Genomic DNA, 20,841 nt, shown 5'->3' on the forward strand with positions numbered 1-20,841 from the left:
GAAATGTGAGACTGGTCGGGATGATGAAATATGACGGGGATGAGCTCAAACCTCTTCAATGTCCTCTTCCTCATATTCCTCGCCTTCAATGTCTTCCTCCTCCTCTTCGTTTCCCGTCTTCTTTGGTTTCTCTTCATCAGACTTGTCCCCGTCGTCTTTCTTCTCCAGCTCCTGTTGTATCGGAGAGAAGATTAAAGAGCAGACAAACTACATCAACACAAATGTAAGTACTCACATTTAATTTAGTCAACACTTCTTCTGCATCTTTGCTGGATATCTTCACTGCTTTCTTCTTTTTCTGCTCTGTTGGATGGAGATTGTTAGTACAATTATTATTCCTACACAGTACCGACATTATTCATACCCAGTACAATTATTATTCCTACACAGTACCGACATTATTCCTACCCAGTACAATTATTATTCTTACCCAGTACCGACATTATTCCTACCCAGTACAATTATTATTCTTACCCAGTACCGACATTATTCCTACCCAGTACAATTATTATTCCTACACAGTACCGACATTATTCATACCCAGTACAATTATTATTCCTACACAGTACCGACATTATTCATACCCAGTACAATTATTATTCCTACACAGTACAATTATTATTCCTACACAGTACCGACATTATTCATACCCAGTACAATTATTATTCCTACACAGTACCGACATTATTCCTACCCAGTACAATTATTATTCCTACACAGTACCGACATTATTCCTACCCAGTACAATTATTATTCCTACACAGTACCGACATTATTCATACCCAGTACAATTATTATTCCTACACAGTACCGACATTATTCCTACCCAGTACAATTATTATTCCTACACAGTACCGACATTATTCATACCCAGTACAATTATTATTCCTACACAGTACCGACATTATTCATACCCAGTACAATTATTATTCCTACACAGTACCGACATTATTCATACCCAGTACAATTGTTATTCCTACACAGTACCGACATTATTCATACCCAGTACAATTATTATTCCTACACAGTACCGACATTATTCCTACCCAGTACAATTATTATTCCTACACAGTACCGACATTATTCATACCCAGTACAATTATTCTTACTCAGTACGGACATTATTCATACCCAGTACAATTATTCTTACCCAGTACCGACATTATTCATACACAGTACAATTATTACTCTTACTCAGTACCGACATTATTCATACCCAGTACAATTATTCTTACTCAGTACCGACATTATTCATACCCAGTACAATTATTATTCTTACTCAGTACCGACATTATTCATACCCAGTACAATTATTATTCTTACGCAGTACCAATATTATTCATACCCAGTACAATTATTATTCTTACCCAGTACAATTATTATTCATACCCAGTACAATTATTATTCCTACCCAGTACCGACATTATTCCTACCCAGTACAATTATTCTTACTCAGTACCGACATTATTCCTACCCAGTGCTGACATTATTCCTACCCAGTACTGACATTATTCATACCCTGTACAATTATTATTCCTACCCAGTACCGACATTATTCCTACCCAGTACAATTATTATTCATACCCAGTACAATTATTATTCTTACCCAGTACCGACATTATTCATACCCTGTACAATTATTATTCCTACCCAGTACAATTATTATTCATACCCAGTACAATTATTATTCTTACTCAGTACCAATATTATTCATACCCAGTACAATTATTATTCTTACCCGGTGCCGACATTATTCCTACCCAGTACAATTATTATTCTTACCCAGTACCGACATTATTCATACCCAGTACAATTATTACTCTTACCCAGTACCGACATTATTCATACCCAGTACAATTATTATTCTTACCCAGTACCGACATTATTCATACCCAGTACAATTATTATTCTTACCCAGTACCGACATTATTCCTACCCAGTACAATTATTATTCCTACACAGTACCGACATTATTCCTACCCAGTACAATTATTATTCTTACCCAGTACCGACATTATTCATACCCAGTACAATTATTCTTACTCAGTACCGACATTATTCATACCCAGTACAATTATTCTTACTCAGTACCGACATTATTCATACCCAGTACAATTATTCTTACTCCGTACCGACATTCATACCCAGTACAATTATTCTTACCCAGTACCGACATTATTCATACCCAGTACAATTATTCTTACTCAGTACCGACATTATTCATACCCAGTACAATTATTATTCCTACACAGTACCGACATTATTCATACCCAGTACAATTATTACTCTTACCCAGTACCGACATTATTCATACCCAGTACAATTATTATTCTTTCCCAGTACCGACATTATTCATACCCAGTACAATTATTCTTACTCAGTACCGACATTATTCCTACCCAGTACAATTATTATTCTTACGCAGTACCAATATTATTCATACCCAGTACAATTATTATTCTTACCCAGTACCGACATTATTCATACCCAGTACAATTATTATTCCTACCCAGTACCGACATTATTCCTACCCAGTACAATTATTCTTACTCAGTACCGACATTATTCATACCCAGTGCTGACATTATTCCTACCCAGTACAATTATTATTCCTACTCAGTACGATTATTATTCTTACTCAGTGCCGACATTATTCCTACCCAGTACAATTATTATTCGTACTCAGTACAATTATTATTCTTACTCAGTGCCGACATTATTCCTACCCAGTACAATTATTATTCCCACCCAGTGTTGACATTATTCCTACCCGGTACAATTATTATTCTTACTCCGTACCGACATTATTCATACCCAGTACAATTATTATTCCTACTCAGTACCGACAATATTCCTACTCAGTACAGACATTATTCCTACCCAGTACAATTATTATTCCTACTCAGTACCGACAATATTCCTACTCAGTACCGACAATATTCCTACTCAGTACAGACATTATTCCTACCCAGTACAATTATTCTTACTCAGTACCGACATTATTCATACCCAGTACAATTATTATTCTTACCCAGTACCGACATTATTCCTACCCAGTACAATTATTATTCCTACTCAGTACCGACATTATTCATACCCAGTACAATTATTATTCCTACTCAGTACCGACATTATTCCTACCCAGTACAATTATTATTCCTACTCAGTACCGACATTATTCATACCCAGTACAATTATTACTCCTACTCAGTACCGACATTATTCCTACCCAGTACAATTATTATTCTTACCCAGTACCGACATTATTCATACCCAGTACAATTATTATTCCTACTCAGTACCGACATTATTCCTACCCAGTACAAATATTCTTACTCAGTACCGACATTATTCATACCCAGTACAATTATTCATACCCAGTACCGACATTATTCATACCCAGTACAATTATTCCTACATAGTACCGACATTATTCATACACAGTACAATTATTACTCTTACTCAGTACCGACATTATTCATACCCAGTACAATTATTCTTACTCAGTACCGACATTATTCATACCCAGTACAATTATTATTCTTACGCAGTACCAATATTATTCATACCCAGTACAATTATTATTCTTACCCAGTACCGACATTATTCATACCCAGTACAATTATTCTTACTCAGTACCGACATTATTCATACCCAGTGCTGACATTATTCCTACCCAGTACAATTATTATTCGTACTCAGTACAATTATTATTCTTACTCAGTGCCGACATTATTCCTACCCAGTACAATTATTATTCCCACCCAGTGTTGACATTATTCCTACCCGGTACAATTATTATTCTTACTCCGTACCGACATTATTCATACCCAGTACAATTATTATTCCTACTCAGTACCGACAATATTCCTACTCAGTACAGACATTATTCCTACCCAGTACAATTATTATTCCTACTCAGTACCGACATTATTCCTACCCAGTACAATTATTATTCCTACTCAGTACCGACATTATTCATACCCAGTACAATTATTATTCCTACTCAGTACCGACATTATTCCTACCCAGTACAATTATTATTCTTACCCAGTACCGACATTATTCATACCCAGTACAATTATTATTCCTACTCAGTACCGACATTATTCCTACCCAGTACAAATATTCTTACTCAGTACCGACATTATTCATACCCAGTACAATTATTCATACCCAGTACCGACATTATTCATACCCAGTACAATTATTCCTACATAGTACCGACATTATTCATACACAGTACAATTATTACTCTTACTCAGTACCGACATTATTCATACCCAGTACAATTATTCTTACTCAGTACCGACATTATTCATACCCAGTACAATTATTATTCTTACGCAGTACCAATATTATTCATACCCAGTACAATTATTATTCTTACCCAGTACCGACATTATTCATACCCAGTACAATTATTATTCCTACCCAGTACCGACATTATTCCTACCCAGTACAATTATTCTTACTCAGTACCGACATTATTCCTACCCAGTGCTGACATTATTCCTACCCAGTACTGACATTATTCATACCCTGTACAATTATTATTCCTACCCAGTACCGACATTATTCCTACCCAGTACAATTATTATTCATACCCAGTACAATTATTATTCTTACCCAGTACCGACATTATTCATACCCTGTACAATTATTATTCCTACCCAGTACAATTATTATTCATACCCAGTACAATTATTATTCTTACTCAGTACCAATATTATTCATACCCAGTACAATTATTATTCTTACCCGGTGCCGACATTATTCCTACCCAGTACAATTATTATTCTTACCCAGTACCGACATTATTCATACCCAGTACAATTATTACTCTTACCCAGTACCGACATTATTCATACCCAGTACAATTATTATTCTTACCCAGTACCGACATTATTCATACCCAGTACAATTATTATTCTTACCCAGTACCGACATTATTCCTACCCAGTACAATTATTATTCCTACACAGTACCGACATTATTCCTACCCAGTACAATTATTCTTACTCAGTACCGACATTATTCATACCCAGTACAATTATTCTTACTCAGTACCGACATTATTCATACCCAGTACAATTATTCTTACTCCGTACCGACATTCATACCCAGTACAATTATTCTTACCCAGTACCGACATTATTCATACCCAGTACAATTATTCTTACTCAGTACCGACATTATTCATACCCAGTACAATTATTATTCCTACACAGTACCGACATTATTCATACTCAGTACAATTATTACTCTTACCCAGTACCGACATTATTCATACCCAGTACAATTATTATTCTTTCCCAGTACCGACATTATTCATACCCAGTACAATTATTCTTACTCAGTACCGACATTATTCATACCCAGTACAATTATTATTCTTACGCAGTACCAATATTATTCATACCCAGTACAATTATTATTCTTACCCAGTACCGACATTATTCATACCCAGTACAATTATTATTCCTACCCAGTACCGACATTATTCCTACCCAGTACAATTATTCTTACTCAGTACCGACATTATTCATACCCAGTGCTGACATTATTCCTACCCAGTACAATTATTATTCCTACTCAGTACGATTATTATTCTTACTCAGTGCCGACATTATTCCTACCCAGTACAATTATTATTCGTACTCAGTACAATTATTATTCTTACTCAGTGCCGACATTATTCCTACCCAGTACAATTATTATTCCCACCCAGTGTTGACATTATTCCTACCCGGTACAATTATTATTCTTACTCCGTACCGACATTATTCATACCCAGTACAATTATTATTCCTACTCAGTACCGACAATATTCCTACTCAGTACAGACATTATTCCTACCCAGTACAATTATTATTCCTACTCAGTACCGACAATATTCCTACTCAGTACCGACAATATTCCTACTCAGTACCGACAATATTCCTACTCAGTACAGACATTATTCCTACCCAGTACAATTATTCTTACTCAGTACCGACATTATTCATACCCAGTACAATTATTATTCTTACCCAGTACCGACATTATTCATACCCAGTACAATTATTATTCCTACTCAGTACCGACATTATTCTTACTCAGTACCGACATTATTCATACCCAGTACAATTATCATTCTTACCCAGTACCGACATTATTCATACCCAGTACAATTATTATTCTTACCCAATATCGACATTATTCATACCCAGTACAATTATTATTCCTACTCAGTACCCACATTATTCCTACCCAGTACAATTATTCTTACTCAGTACCGACATTATTCCTACCCAGTACAATTATTATTCATACCCAGTAAAACTATTATTCCTACCCAGTACAATTATTATTCATACCCAGTAAAACTATTATTCCTACTCAGTACCGACATTATTCCTACCCAGTACAATTATTATTCATACCCAGTAAAACTATTATTCCTACTCAGTACCGACATTATTCCTACCCAGTACAATTATTATTCCTACTCAGTACCAACATTATTCATACCCAGTACAATTATTATTCCTACTCAGTACCGACATTATTCCTACCCAGTACAATTATTATTCCTACTCAGTACCGACATTATTCATACCCAGTACAATTATTATTCCTACTCAGTACCGACATTATTCCTACCCAGTACAATTATTATTCTTACCCAGTACCGACATTATTCATACCCAGTACAATTATTATTCCTACTCAGTACCGACATTATTCCTACCCAGTACAAATATTCTTACTCAGTACCGACATTATTCATACCCAGTACAATTATTCATACCCAGTACCGACATTATTCATACCCAGTACAATTATTCCTACATAGTACCGACATTATTCATACACAGTACAATTATTACTCTTACTCAGTACCGACATTATTCATACCCAGTACAATTATTCTTACTCAGTACCGACATTATTCATACCCAGTACAATTATTATTCTTACGCAGTACCAATATTATTCATACCCAGTACAATTATTATTCTTACCCAGTACCGACATTATTCATACCCAGTACAATTATTATTCCTACCCAGTACCGACATTATTCCTACCCAGTACAATTATTCTTACTCAGTACCGACATTATTCCTACCCAGTGCTGACATTATTCCTACCCAGTACTGACATTATTCATACCCTGTACAATTATTATTCCTACCCAGTACCGACATTATTCCTACCCAGTACAATTATTATTCATACCCAGTACAATTATTATTCTTACCCAGTACCGACATTATTCATACCCTGTACAATTATTATTCCTACCCAGTACAATTATTATTCATACCCAGTACAATTATTATTCTTACTCAGTACCAATATTATTCATACCCAGTACAATTATTATTCTTACCCGGTGCCGACATTATTCCTACCCAGTACAATTATTATTCTTACCCAGTACCGACATTATTCATACCCAGTACAATTATTACTCTTACCCAGTACCGACATTATTCATACCCAGTACAATTATTATTCTTACCCAGTACCGACATTATTCATACCCAGTACAATTATTATTCTTACCCAGTACCGACATTATTCCTACCCAGTACAATTATTATTCCTACACAGTACCGACATTATTCCTACCCAGTACAATTATTATTCTTACCCAGTACCGACATTATTCATACCCAGTACAATTATTCTTACTCAGTACCGACATTATTCATACCCAGTACAATTATTCTTACTCAGTACCGACATTATTCATACCCAGTACAATTATTCTTACTCTGTACCGACATTCATACCCAGTACAATTATTCTTACCCAGTACCGACATTATTCATACCCAGTACAATTATTCTTACTCAGTACCGACATTATTCATACCCAGTACAATTATTATTCCTACACAGTACCGACATTATTCATACTCAGTACAATTATTACTCTTACCCAGTACCGACATTATTCATACCCAGTACAATTATTATTCTTTCCCAGTACCGACATTATTCATACCCAGTACAATTATTCTTACTCAGTACCGACATTATTCCTACCCAGTACAATTATTATTCTTACGCAGTACCAATATTATTCATACCCAGTACAATTATTATTCTTACCCAGTACCGACATTATTCATACCCAGTACAATTATTATTCCTACCCAGTACCGACATTATTCCTACCCAGTACAATTATTCTTACTCAGTACCGACATTATTCATACCCAGTGCTGACATTATTCCTACCCAGTACAATTATTATTCCTACTCAGTACGATTATTATTCTTACTCAGTGCCGACATTATTCCTACCCAGTACAATTATTATTCGTACTCAGTACAATTATTATTCTTACTCAGTGCCGACATTATTCCTACCCAGTACAATTATTATTCCCACCCAGTGTTGACATTATTCCTACCCGGTACAATTATTATTCTTACTCCGTACCGACATTATTCATACCCAGTACAATTATTATTCCTACTCAGTACCGACAATATTCCTACTCAGTACAGACATTATTCCTACCCAGTACAATTATTATTCCTACTCAGTACCGACAATATTCCTACTCAGTACCGACAATATTCCTACTCAGTACCGACAATATTCCTACTCAGTACAGACATTATTCCTACCCAGTACAATTATTCTTACTCAGTACCGACATTATTCATACCCAGTACAATTATTATTCTTACCCAGTACCGACATTATTCATACCCAGTACAATTATTATTCCTACTCAGTACCGACATTATTCTTACTCAGTACCGACATTATTCATACCCAGTACAATTATCATTCTTACCCAGTACCGACATTATTCATACCCAGTACAATTATTATTCTTACCCAATATCGACATTATTCATACCCAGTACAATTATTATTCCTACTCAGTACCCACATTATTCCTACCCAGTACAATTATTCTTACTCAGTACCGACATTATTCCTACCCAGTACAATTATTATTCATACCCAGTAAAACTATTATTCCTACCCAGTACAATTATTATTCATACCCAGTAAAACTATTATTCCTACTCAGTACCGACATTATTCCTACCCAGTACAATTATTATTCATACCCAGTAAAACTATTATTCCTACTCAGTACCGACATTATTCCTACCCAGTACAATTATTATTCCTACTCAGTACCAACATTATTCATACCCAGTACAATTATTATTCCTACTCAGTACCGACATTATTCCTACCCAGTACAATTATTATTCCTACTCAGTACCGACATTATTCATACCCAGTACAATTATTATTCCTACTCAGTACCGACATTATTCCTACCCAGTACAATTATTATTCTTACCCAGTACCGACATTATTCATACCCAGTACAATTATTATTCCTACTCAGTACCGACATTATTCCTACCCAGTACAAATATTCTTACTCAGTACCGACATTATTCATACCCAGTACAATTATTCATACCCAGTACCGACATTATTCATACCCAGTACAATTATTCCTACATAGTACCGACATTATTCATACACAGTACAATTATTACTCTTACTCAGTACCGACATTATTCATACCCAGTACAATTATTCTTACTCAGTACCGACATTATTCATACCCAGTACAATTATTATTCTTACGCAGTACCAATATTATTCATACCCAGTACAATTATTATTCTTACCCAGTACCGACATTATTCATACCCAGTACAATTATTATTCCTACCCAGTACCGACATTATTCCTACCCAGTACAATTATTCTTACTCAGTACCGACATTATTCCTACCCAGTGCTGACATTATTCCTACCCAGTACTGACATTATTCATACCCTGTACAATTATTATTCCTACCCAGTACCGACATTATTCCTACCCAGTACAATTATTATTCATACCCAGTACAATTATTATTCTTACCCAGTACCGACATTATTCATACCCTGTACAATTATTATTCCTACCCAGTACAATTATTATTCATACCCAGTACAATTATTATTCTTACTCAGTACCAATATTATTCATACCCAGTACAATTATTATTCTTACCCGGTGCCGACATTATTCCTACCCAGTACAATTATTATTCTTACCCAGTACCGACATTATTCATACCCAGTACAATTATTACTCTTACCCAGTACCGACATTATTCATACCCAGTACAATTATTATTCTTACCCAGTACCGACATTATTCATACCCAGTACAATTATTATTCTTACCCAGTACCGACATTATTCCTACCCAGTACAATTATTATTCCTACACAGTACCGACATTATTCCTACCCAGTACAATTATTATTCTTACCCAGTACCGACATTATTCATACCCAGTACAATTATTCTTACTCAGTACCGACATTATTCATACCCAGTACAATTATTCTTACTCAGTACCGACATTATTCATACCCAGTACAATTATTCTTACTCCGTACCGACATTCATACCCAGTACAATTATTCTTACCCAGTACCGACATTATTCATACCCAGTACAATTATTCTTACTCAGTACCGACATTATTCATACCCAGTACAATTATTATTCCTACACAGTACCGACATTATTCATACCCAGTACAATTATTACTCTTACCCAGTACCGACATTATTCATACCCAGTACAATTATTATTCTTTCCCAGTACCGACATTATTCATACCCAGTACAATTATTCTTACTCAGTACCGACATTATTCCTACCCAGTACAATTATTATTCTTACGCAGTACCAATATTATTCATACCCAGTACAATTATTATTCTTACCCAGTACCGACATTATTCATACCCAGTACAATTATTATTCCTACCCAGTACCGACATTATTCCTACCCAGTACAATTATTCTTACTCAGTACCGACATTATTCATACCCAGTGCTGACATTATTCCTACCCAGTACAATTATTATTCCTACTCAGTACGATTATTATTCTTACTCAGTGCCGACATTATTCCTACCCAGTACAATTATTATTCGTACTCAGTACAATTATTATTCTTACTCAGTGCCGACATTATTCCTACCCAGTACAATTATTATTCCCACCCAGTGTTGACATTATTCCTACCCGGTACAATTATTATTCTTACTCCGTACCGACATTATTCATACCCAGTACAATTATTATTCCTACTCAGTACCGACAATATTCCTACTCAGTACAGACATTATTCCTACCCAGTACAATTATTATTCCTACTCAGTACCGACAATATTCCTACTCAGTACCGACAATATTCCTACTCAGTACAGACATTATTCCTACCCAGTACAATTATTCTTACTCAGTACCGACATTATTCATACCCAGTACAATTATTATTCTTACCCAGTACCGACATTATTCATACCCAGTACAATTATTATTCCTACTCAGTACCGACATTATTCTTACTCAGTACCGACATTATTCATACCCAGTACAATTATCATTCTTACCCAGTACCGACATTATTCATACCCAGTACAATTATTATTCTTACCCAATATCGACATTATTCATACCCAGTACAATTATTATTCCTACTCAGTACCCACATTATTCCTACCCAGTACAATTATTCTTACTCAGTACCGACATTATTCCTACCCAGTACAATTATTATTCATACCCAGTAAAACTATTATTCCTACCCAGTACAATTATTATTCATACCCAGTAAAACTATTATTCCTACTCAGTACCGACATTATTCCTACCCAGTACAATTATTATTCATACCCAGTAAAACTATTATTCCTACTCAGTACAGACATTATTCCTACCCAGTACAATTATTATTCCTACTCAGTACCGACATTATTCATACCCAGTACAATTATTATTCCTACTCAGTACCGACATTATTCCTACCCAGTACAATTATTATTCCTACTCAGTACCGACATTATTCATACCCAGTACAATTATTATTCCTACTCAGTACCGACATTATTCCTACCCAGTACAATTATTATTCTTACCCAGTACCGACATTATTCATACCCAGTACAATTATTATTCCTACTCAGTACCGACATTATTCCTACCCAGTACAAATATTCTTACTCAGTACCGACATTATTCATACCCAGTACAATTATTCATACCCAGTACCGACATTATTCATACCCAGTACAATTATTCCTACATAGTACCGACATTATTCATACACAGTACAATTATTACTCTTACTCAGTACCGACATTATTCATACCCAGTACAATTATTCTTACTCAGTACCGACATTATTCATACCCAGTACAATTATTATTCTTACGCAGTACCAATATTATTCATACCCAGTACAATTATTATTCTTACCCAGTACCGACATTATTCATACCCAGTACAATTATTATTCCTACCCAGTACCGACATTATTCCTACCCAGTACAATTATTCTTACTCAGTACCGACATTATTCCTACCCAGTGCTGACATTATTCCTACCCAGTACTGACATTATTCATACCCTGTACAATTATTATTCCTACCCAGTACCGACATTATTCCTACCCAGTACAATTATTATTCATACCCAGTACAATTATTATTCTTACCCAGTACCGACATTATTCATACCCTGTACAATTATTATTCCTACCCAGTACAATTATTATTCATACCCAGTACAATTATTATTCTTACTCAGTACCAATATTATTCATACCCAGTACAATTATTATTCTTACCCGGTGCCGACATTATTCCTACCCAGTACAATTATTATTCTTACCCAGTACCGACATTATTCATACCCAGTACAATTATTACTCTTACCCAGTACCGACATTATTCATACCTAGTACAATTATTATTCTTACCCAGTACCGACATTATTCATACCCAGTACAATTATTATTCTTACCCAGTACCGACATTATTCCTACCCAGTACAATTATTATTCCTACACAGTACCGACATTATTCCTACCCAGTACAATTATTATTCTTACCCAGTACCGACATTATTCATACCCAGTACAATTATTCTTACTCAGTACCGACATTATTCATACCCAGTACAATTATTCTTACTCAGTACCGACATTATTCATACCCAGTACAATTATTCTTACTCCGTACCGACATTCATACCCAGTACAATTATTCTTACCCAGTACCGACATTATTCATACCCAGTACAATTATTCTTACTCAGTACCGACATTATTCATACCCGGTACAATTATTATTCCTACACAGTACCGACATTATTCATACCCAGTACAATTATTACTCTTACCCAGTACCGACATTATTCATACCCAGTACAATTATTATTCTTTCCCAGTACCGACATTATTCATACCCAGTACAATTATTCTTACTCAGTACCGACATTATTCCTACCCAGTACAATTATTATTCTTACGCAGTACCAATATTATTCATACCCAGTACAATTATTCTTCTTACCCAGTACCGACATTATTCATACCCAGTACAATTATTATTCCTACCCAGTACCGACATTATTCCTACCCAGTACAATTATTCTTACTCAGTACCGACATTATTCATACCCAGTGCTGACATTATTCCTACCCAGTACAATTATTATTCCTACTCAGTACGATTATTATTCTTACTCAGTGCCGACATTATTCCTACCCAGTACAATTATTATTCGTACTCAGTACAATTATTATTCTTACTCAGTGCCGACATTATTCCTACCCAGTACAATTATTATTCCCACCCAGTGTTGACATTATTCCTACCCGGTACAATTATTATTCTTACTCCGTACCGACATTATTCATACCCAGTACAATTATTATTCCTACTCAGTACCGACAATATTCCTACTCAGTACAGACATTATTCCTACCCAGTACAATTATTATTCCTACTCAGTACCGACAATATTCCTACTCAGTACCGACAATATTCCTACTCAGTACCGACAATATTCCTACTCAGTACAGACATTATTCCTACCCAGTACAATTATTCTTACTCAGTACCGACATTATTCATACCCAGTACAATTATTATTCTTACCCAGTACCGACATTATTCATACCCAGTACAATTATTATTCCTACTCAGTACCGACATTATTCTTACTCAGTACCGACATTATTCATACCCAGTACAATTATCATTCTTACCCAGTACCGACATTATTCATACCCAGTACAATTATTATTCTTACCCAATATCGACATTATTCATACCCAGTACAATTATTATTCCTACTCAGTACCCACATTATTCCTACCCAGTACAATTATTCTTACTCAGTACCGACATTATTCCTACCCAGTACAATTATTATTCATACCCAGTAAAACTATTATTCCTACTCAGTACCGACATTATTCCTACCCAGTACAATTATTATTCATACCCAGTAAAACTATTATTCCTACTCAGTACCGACATTATTCCTACCCAGTACAATTATTATTCCTACTCAGTACCAACATTATTCATACCCAGTACAATTATTATTCCTACTCAGTACCGACATTATTCCTACCCAGTACAATTATTATTCCTACTCAGTACCGACATTATTCATACCCAGTACAATTATTATTCCTACTCAGTACCGACATTATTCCTACCCAGTACAATTATTATTCTTACCCAGTACCGACATTATTCATACCCAGTACAATTATTATTCCTACTCAGTACCGACATTATTCCTACCCAGTACAAATATTCTTACTCAGTACCGACATTATTCATACCCAGTACAATTATTCATACCCAGTACCGACATTATTCATACCCAGTACAATTATTCCTACATAGTACCGACATTATTCATACACAGTACAATTATTACTCTTACTCAGTACCGACATTATTCATACCCAGTACAATTATTCTTACTCAGTACCGACATTATTCATACCCAGTACAATTATTATTCTTACGCAGTACCAATATTATTCATACCCAGTACAATTATTATTCTTACCCAGTACCGACATTATTCATACCCAGTACAATTATTATTCCTACCCAGTACCGACATTATTCCTACCCAGTACAATTATTCTTACTCAGTACCGACATTATTCCTACCCAGTGCTGACATTATTCCTACCCAGTACTGACATTATTCATACCCTGTACAATTATTATTCCTACCCAGTACCGACATTATTCCTACCCAGTACAATTATTATTCATACCCAGTACAATTATTATTCTTACCCAGTACCGACATTATTCATACCCTGTACAATTATTATTCCTACCCAGTACAATTATTATTCATACCCAGTACAATTATTATTCTTACTCAGTACCAATATTATTCATACCCAGTACAATTATTATTCTTACCCGGTGCCGACATTATTCCTACCCAGTACAATTATTATTCTTACCCAGTACCGACATTATTCATACCCAGTACAATTATTACTCTTACCCAGTACCGACATTATTCATACCCAGTACAATTATTATTCTTACCCAGTACCGACATTATTCATACCCAGTACAATTATTATTCTTACCCAGTACCGACATTATTCCTACCCAGTACAATTATTATTCCTACACAGTACCGACATTATTCCTACCCAGTACAATTATTATTCTTACCCAGTACCGACATTATTCATACCCAGTACAATTATTCTTACTCAGTACCGACATTATTCATACCCAGTACAATTATTCTTACTCAGTACCGACATTATTCATACCCAGTACAATTATTCTTACTCCGTACCGACATTCATACCCAGTACAATTATTCTTACCCAGTACCGACATTATTCATACCCAGTACAATTATTCTTACTCAGTACCGACATTATTCATACCCAGTACAATTATTATTCCTACACAGTACCGACATTATTCATACCCAGTACAATTATTACTCTTACCCAGTACCGACATTATTCATACCCAGTACAATTATTATTCTTTCCCAGTACCGACATTATTCATACCCAGTACAATTATTCTTACTCAGTACCGACATTATTCCTACCCAGTACAATTATTATTCTTACGCAGTACCAATATTATTCATACCCAGTACAATTATTATTCTTACCCAGTACCGACATTATTCATACCCAGTACAATTATTATTCCTACCCAGTACCGACATTATTCCTACCCAGTACAATTATTCTTACTCAGTACCGACATTATTCATACCCAGTGCTGACATTATTCCTACCCAGTACAATTATTATTCCTACTCAGTACGATTATTATTCTTACTCAGTGCCGACATTATTCCTACCCAGTACAATTATTATTCGTACTCAGTACAATTATTATTCTTACTCAGTGCCGACATTATTCCTACCCAGTACAATTATTATTCCCACCCAGTGTTGACATTATTCCTACCCGGTACAATTATTATTCTTACTCCGTACCGACATTATTCATACCCAGTACAATTATTATTCCTACTCAGTACCGACAATATTCCTACTCAGTACAGACATTATTCCTACCCAGTACAATTATTATTCCTACTCAGTACCGACAATATTCCTACTCAGTACCGACAATATTCCTACTCAGTACAGACATTATTCCTACCCAGTACAATTATTCTTACTCAGTACCGACATTATTCATACCCAGTACAATTATTATTCTTACCCAGTACCGACATTATTCATACCCAGTACAATTATTATTCCTACTCAGTACCGACATTATTCTTACTCAGTACCGACATTATTCATACCCAGTACAATTATCATTCTTACCCAGTACCGACATTATTCATACCCAGTACAATTATTATTCTTACCCAATATCGACATTATTCATACCCAGTACAATTATTATTCCTACTCAGTACCCACATTATTCCTACCCAGTACAATTATTCTTACTCAGTACCGACATTATTCCTACCCAGTACAATTATTATTCATACCCAGTAAAACTATTATTCCTACCCAGTACAATTATTATTCATACCCAGTAAAACTATTATTCCTACTCAGTACCGACATTATTCCTACCCAGTACAATTATTATTCATACCCAGTAAAACTATTATTCCTACTCAGTACAGACATTATTCCTACCCAGTACAATTATTATTCCTACTCAGTACCGACATTATTCATACCCAGTACAATTATTATTCCTACTCAGTACCGACATTATTCCTACCCAGTACAATTATTATTCCTACTCAGTACCGACATTATTCATACCCAGTACAATTATTATTCCTACTCAGTACCGACATTATTCCTACCCAGTACAATTATTATTCTTACCCAGTACCGACATTATTCATACCCAGTACAATTATTATTCCTACTCAGTACCGACATTATTCCTACCCAGTACAAATATTCTTACTCAGTACCGACATTATTCATACCCAGTACAATTATTCATACCCAGTACCGACATTATTCATACCCAGTACAATTATTCCTACATAGTACCGACATTATTCATACACAGTACAATTATTACTCTTACTCAGTACCGACATTATTCATACCCAGTACAATTATTCTTACTCAGTACCGACATTATTCATACCCAGTACAATTATTATTCTTACGCAGTACCAATATTATTCATACCCAGTACAATTATTATTCTTACCCAGTACCGACATTATTCATACCCAGTACAATTATTATTCCTACCCAGTACCGACATTATTCCTACCCAGTACAATTATTCTTACTCAGTACCGACATTATTCCTACCCAGTGCTGACATTATTCCTACCCAGTACTGACATTATTCATACCCTGTACAATTATTATTCCTACCCAGTACCGACATTATTCCTACCCAGTACAATTATTATTCATACCCAGTACAATTATTATTCTTACCCAGTACCGACATTATTCATACCCTGTACAATTATTATTCCTACCCAGTACAATTATTATTCATACCCAGTACAATTATTATTCTTACTCAGTACCAATATTATTCATACCCAGTACAATTATTATTCTTACCCGGTGCCGACATTATTCCTACCCAGTACAATTATTATTCTTACCCAGTACCGACATTATTCATACCCAGTACAATTATTACTCTTACCCAGTACCGACATTATTCATACCTAGTACAATTATTATTCTTACCCAGTACCGACATTATTCATACCCAGTACAATTATTATTCTTACCCAGTACCGACATTATTCCTACCCAGTACAATTATTATTCCTACACAGTACCGACATTATTCCTACCCAGTACAATTATTATTCTTACCCAGTACCGACATTATTCATACCCAGTACAATTATTCTTACTCAGTACCGACATTATTCATACCCAGTACAATTATTCTTACTCAGTACCGACATTATTCATACCCAGTACAATTATTCTTACTCCGTACCGACATTCATACCCAGTACAATTATTCTTACCCAGTACCGACATTATTCATACCCAGTACAATTATTCTTACTCAGTACCGACATTATTCATACCCGGTACAATTATTATTCCTACACAGTACCGACATTATTCATACCCAGTACAATTATTACTCTTACCCAGTACCGACATTATTCATACCCAGTACAATTATTATTCTTTCCCAGTACCGACATTATTCATACCCAGTACAATTATTCTTACTCAGTACCGACATTATTCCTACCCAGTACAATTATTATTCTTACGCAGTACCAATATTATTCATACCCAGTACAATTATTCTTCTTACCCAGTACCGACATTATTCATACCCAGTACAATTATTATTCCTACCCAGTACCGACATTATTCCTACCCAGTACAATTATTCTTACTCAGTACCGACATTATTCATACCCAGTGCTGACATTATTCCTACCCAGTACAATTATTATTCCTACTCAGTACAATTATTATTCTTACTCAGTGCCGACATTATTCCTACCCAGTACAATTATTATTCGTACTCAGTACAATTATTATTCTTACTCCGTACCGACATTATTCATACCCAGTAAATAAATGATAAATGGGTTATACTTGTATAGCGCTTTTCTACCTTCAAGGTACTCAAAGCGCTTTGACACTATTTCCACATTTACCCATTCACACACACATTCACACACTGATGGCGGGAGCTGCCATGCAAGGCGCTAACCAGCAGCCATCAGAGGCAAAGGGTTAAGTGTCTTGCCCAAGGACACAACGGACGTGACTAGGAAGGTAGAAGGTGGGAATTGAACCCCAGTAACCAGCAACACTCCGATTGCTGGCACAGCCACTCTACCAACTTCGCCACGCCGTCCCAGTACAATTATTATTCCTACTCAGTACCGACATTATTCCTACCCAGTACAATTATTATTCCTACTCAGTACCGACATTATTCCTACCCAGTACAATTATTATTCCTACTCAGTACCGACAATATTCCTACTCAGTACAGACATTATTCCTACCCAGTACAATTATTATTCCTACTCAGTACCGACAATATTCCTACTCAGTACCGACAATATTCCTACTCAGTACCGACAATATTCCTACTCAGTACAGACATTATTCCTACCCAGTACAATTATTCTTACTCAGTACCGACATTATTCATACCCAGTACAATTATTATTCTTACCCAGTACCGACATTATTCATACCCAGTACAATTATTATTCCTACTCAGTACCGACATTATTCTTACTCAGTACCGACATTATTCATACCCAGTACAATTATCATTCTTACCCAGTACCGACATTATTCATACCCAGTACAATTATTATTCTTACCCAGTATCGACATTATTCATACCCAGTACAATTATTATTCCTACTCAGTACCCACATTATTCCTACCCAGTACAATTATTCTTACTCAGTACCGACATTATTCCTACCCAGTACAATTATTATTCATACCCAGTAAAACTATTATTCCTACCCAGTACAATTATTATTCATACCCAGTAAAACTATTATTCCTACTCAGTACCGACATTATTCCTACCCAGTACAATTATTATTCCTACTCAGTACCGACATTATTCATACCCAGTACAATTATTATTCCTACTCAGTACCGACATTATTCCTACCCAGTACAATTATTATTCCTACTCAGTACCGACATTATTCATACCCAGTACAATTATTATTCCTACTCAGTACCGACATTATTCCTACCCAGTACAATTATTATTCTTACCCAGTACCGACATTATTCATACCCAGTACAATTATTATTCCTACTCAGTACCGACATTATTCCTACCCAGTACAAATATTCTTACTCAGTACCGACATTATTCATACCCAGTACAATTATTATTCCTACTCAGTACCAACATTATTCCTACACGGTGCAATTATTATTCCTACTCAGTACCAACATTATTCCTACCCAGTACAATTATTATTATCATTCAGTACCGACATATTTCATATCCAGTACAATTATTATTCCTACCTGGTACCGACATTATTCCTACCCAGTAAAATGATCATTCTTACTCAGTACCGACATTATTCATACCCAGTATTGATATTATTCAAACCCAGTACAATTATTAAACAAGGCAGAGGTTTTATTTAACAAGTATATTCAACATTTTGGCCACTGTGACATTACACACAGTTTGAACAGTAACACTGTGTTTAAATATTTCATTACGTGATTCTTTGGTGTACCACAAGATGGAGCTCATATTCCACTTTGGGAATCGCTGCTCTAAAGCAAGGGTTTCCAAAATCTTAAAGCTCCATTTTGACATTTTTCTTTTTTAAAACTACAATATATCTATTTGTTTTTTTTAACTTTCAGAGCTACCTTCAAGTTTCGTTCCGTGCACCGACAAATAAGTCATGTTAATCCTTGGATCAACTTCAAATCTGTCGATATGAAGTACTTTAAAAAAAAAAAAAAGTTTTATACTCA

General features: G+C 35.2%; 1 protein-coding gene across 2 annotated transcripts in view; it reads right to left on the bottom strand.

The window, feature by feature from the left end:
- Window positions 1–20,841, bottom strand: part of polr3g (polymerase (RNA) III (DNA directed) polypeptide G) — a 48,955-nt gene that overhangs the window by 3,239 nt on the left and 24,875 nt on the right. For both annotated transcript variants that reach the window (XM_062025441.1, XM_062025440.1), the window contains exons 6-7: window positions 236–303; window positions 52–171 (exon numbers count right to left, since the gene is read on the bottom strand). In XM_062025441.1, coding sequence (XP_061881425.1) covers window positions 52–171; window positions 236–303 — 188 coding nt within the window. The remainder of the gene's footprint in view (window positions 1–51; window positions 172–235; window positions 304–20,841) is intronic.

This window comes from Entelurus aequoreus, linkage group LG17 (genome assembly GCF_033978785.1).
Source record: "Entelurus aequoreus isolate RoL-2023_Sb linkage group LG17, RoL_Eaeq_v1.1, whole genome shotgun sequence".
Taxonomy (NCBI): Eukaryota; Metazoa; Chordata; class Actinopteri; order Syngnathiformes; family Syngnathidae; genus Entelurus; species Entelurus aequoreus.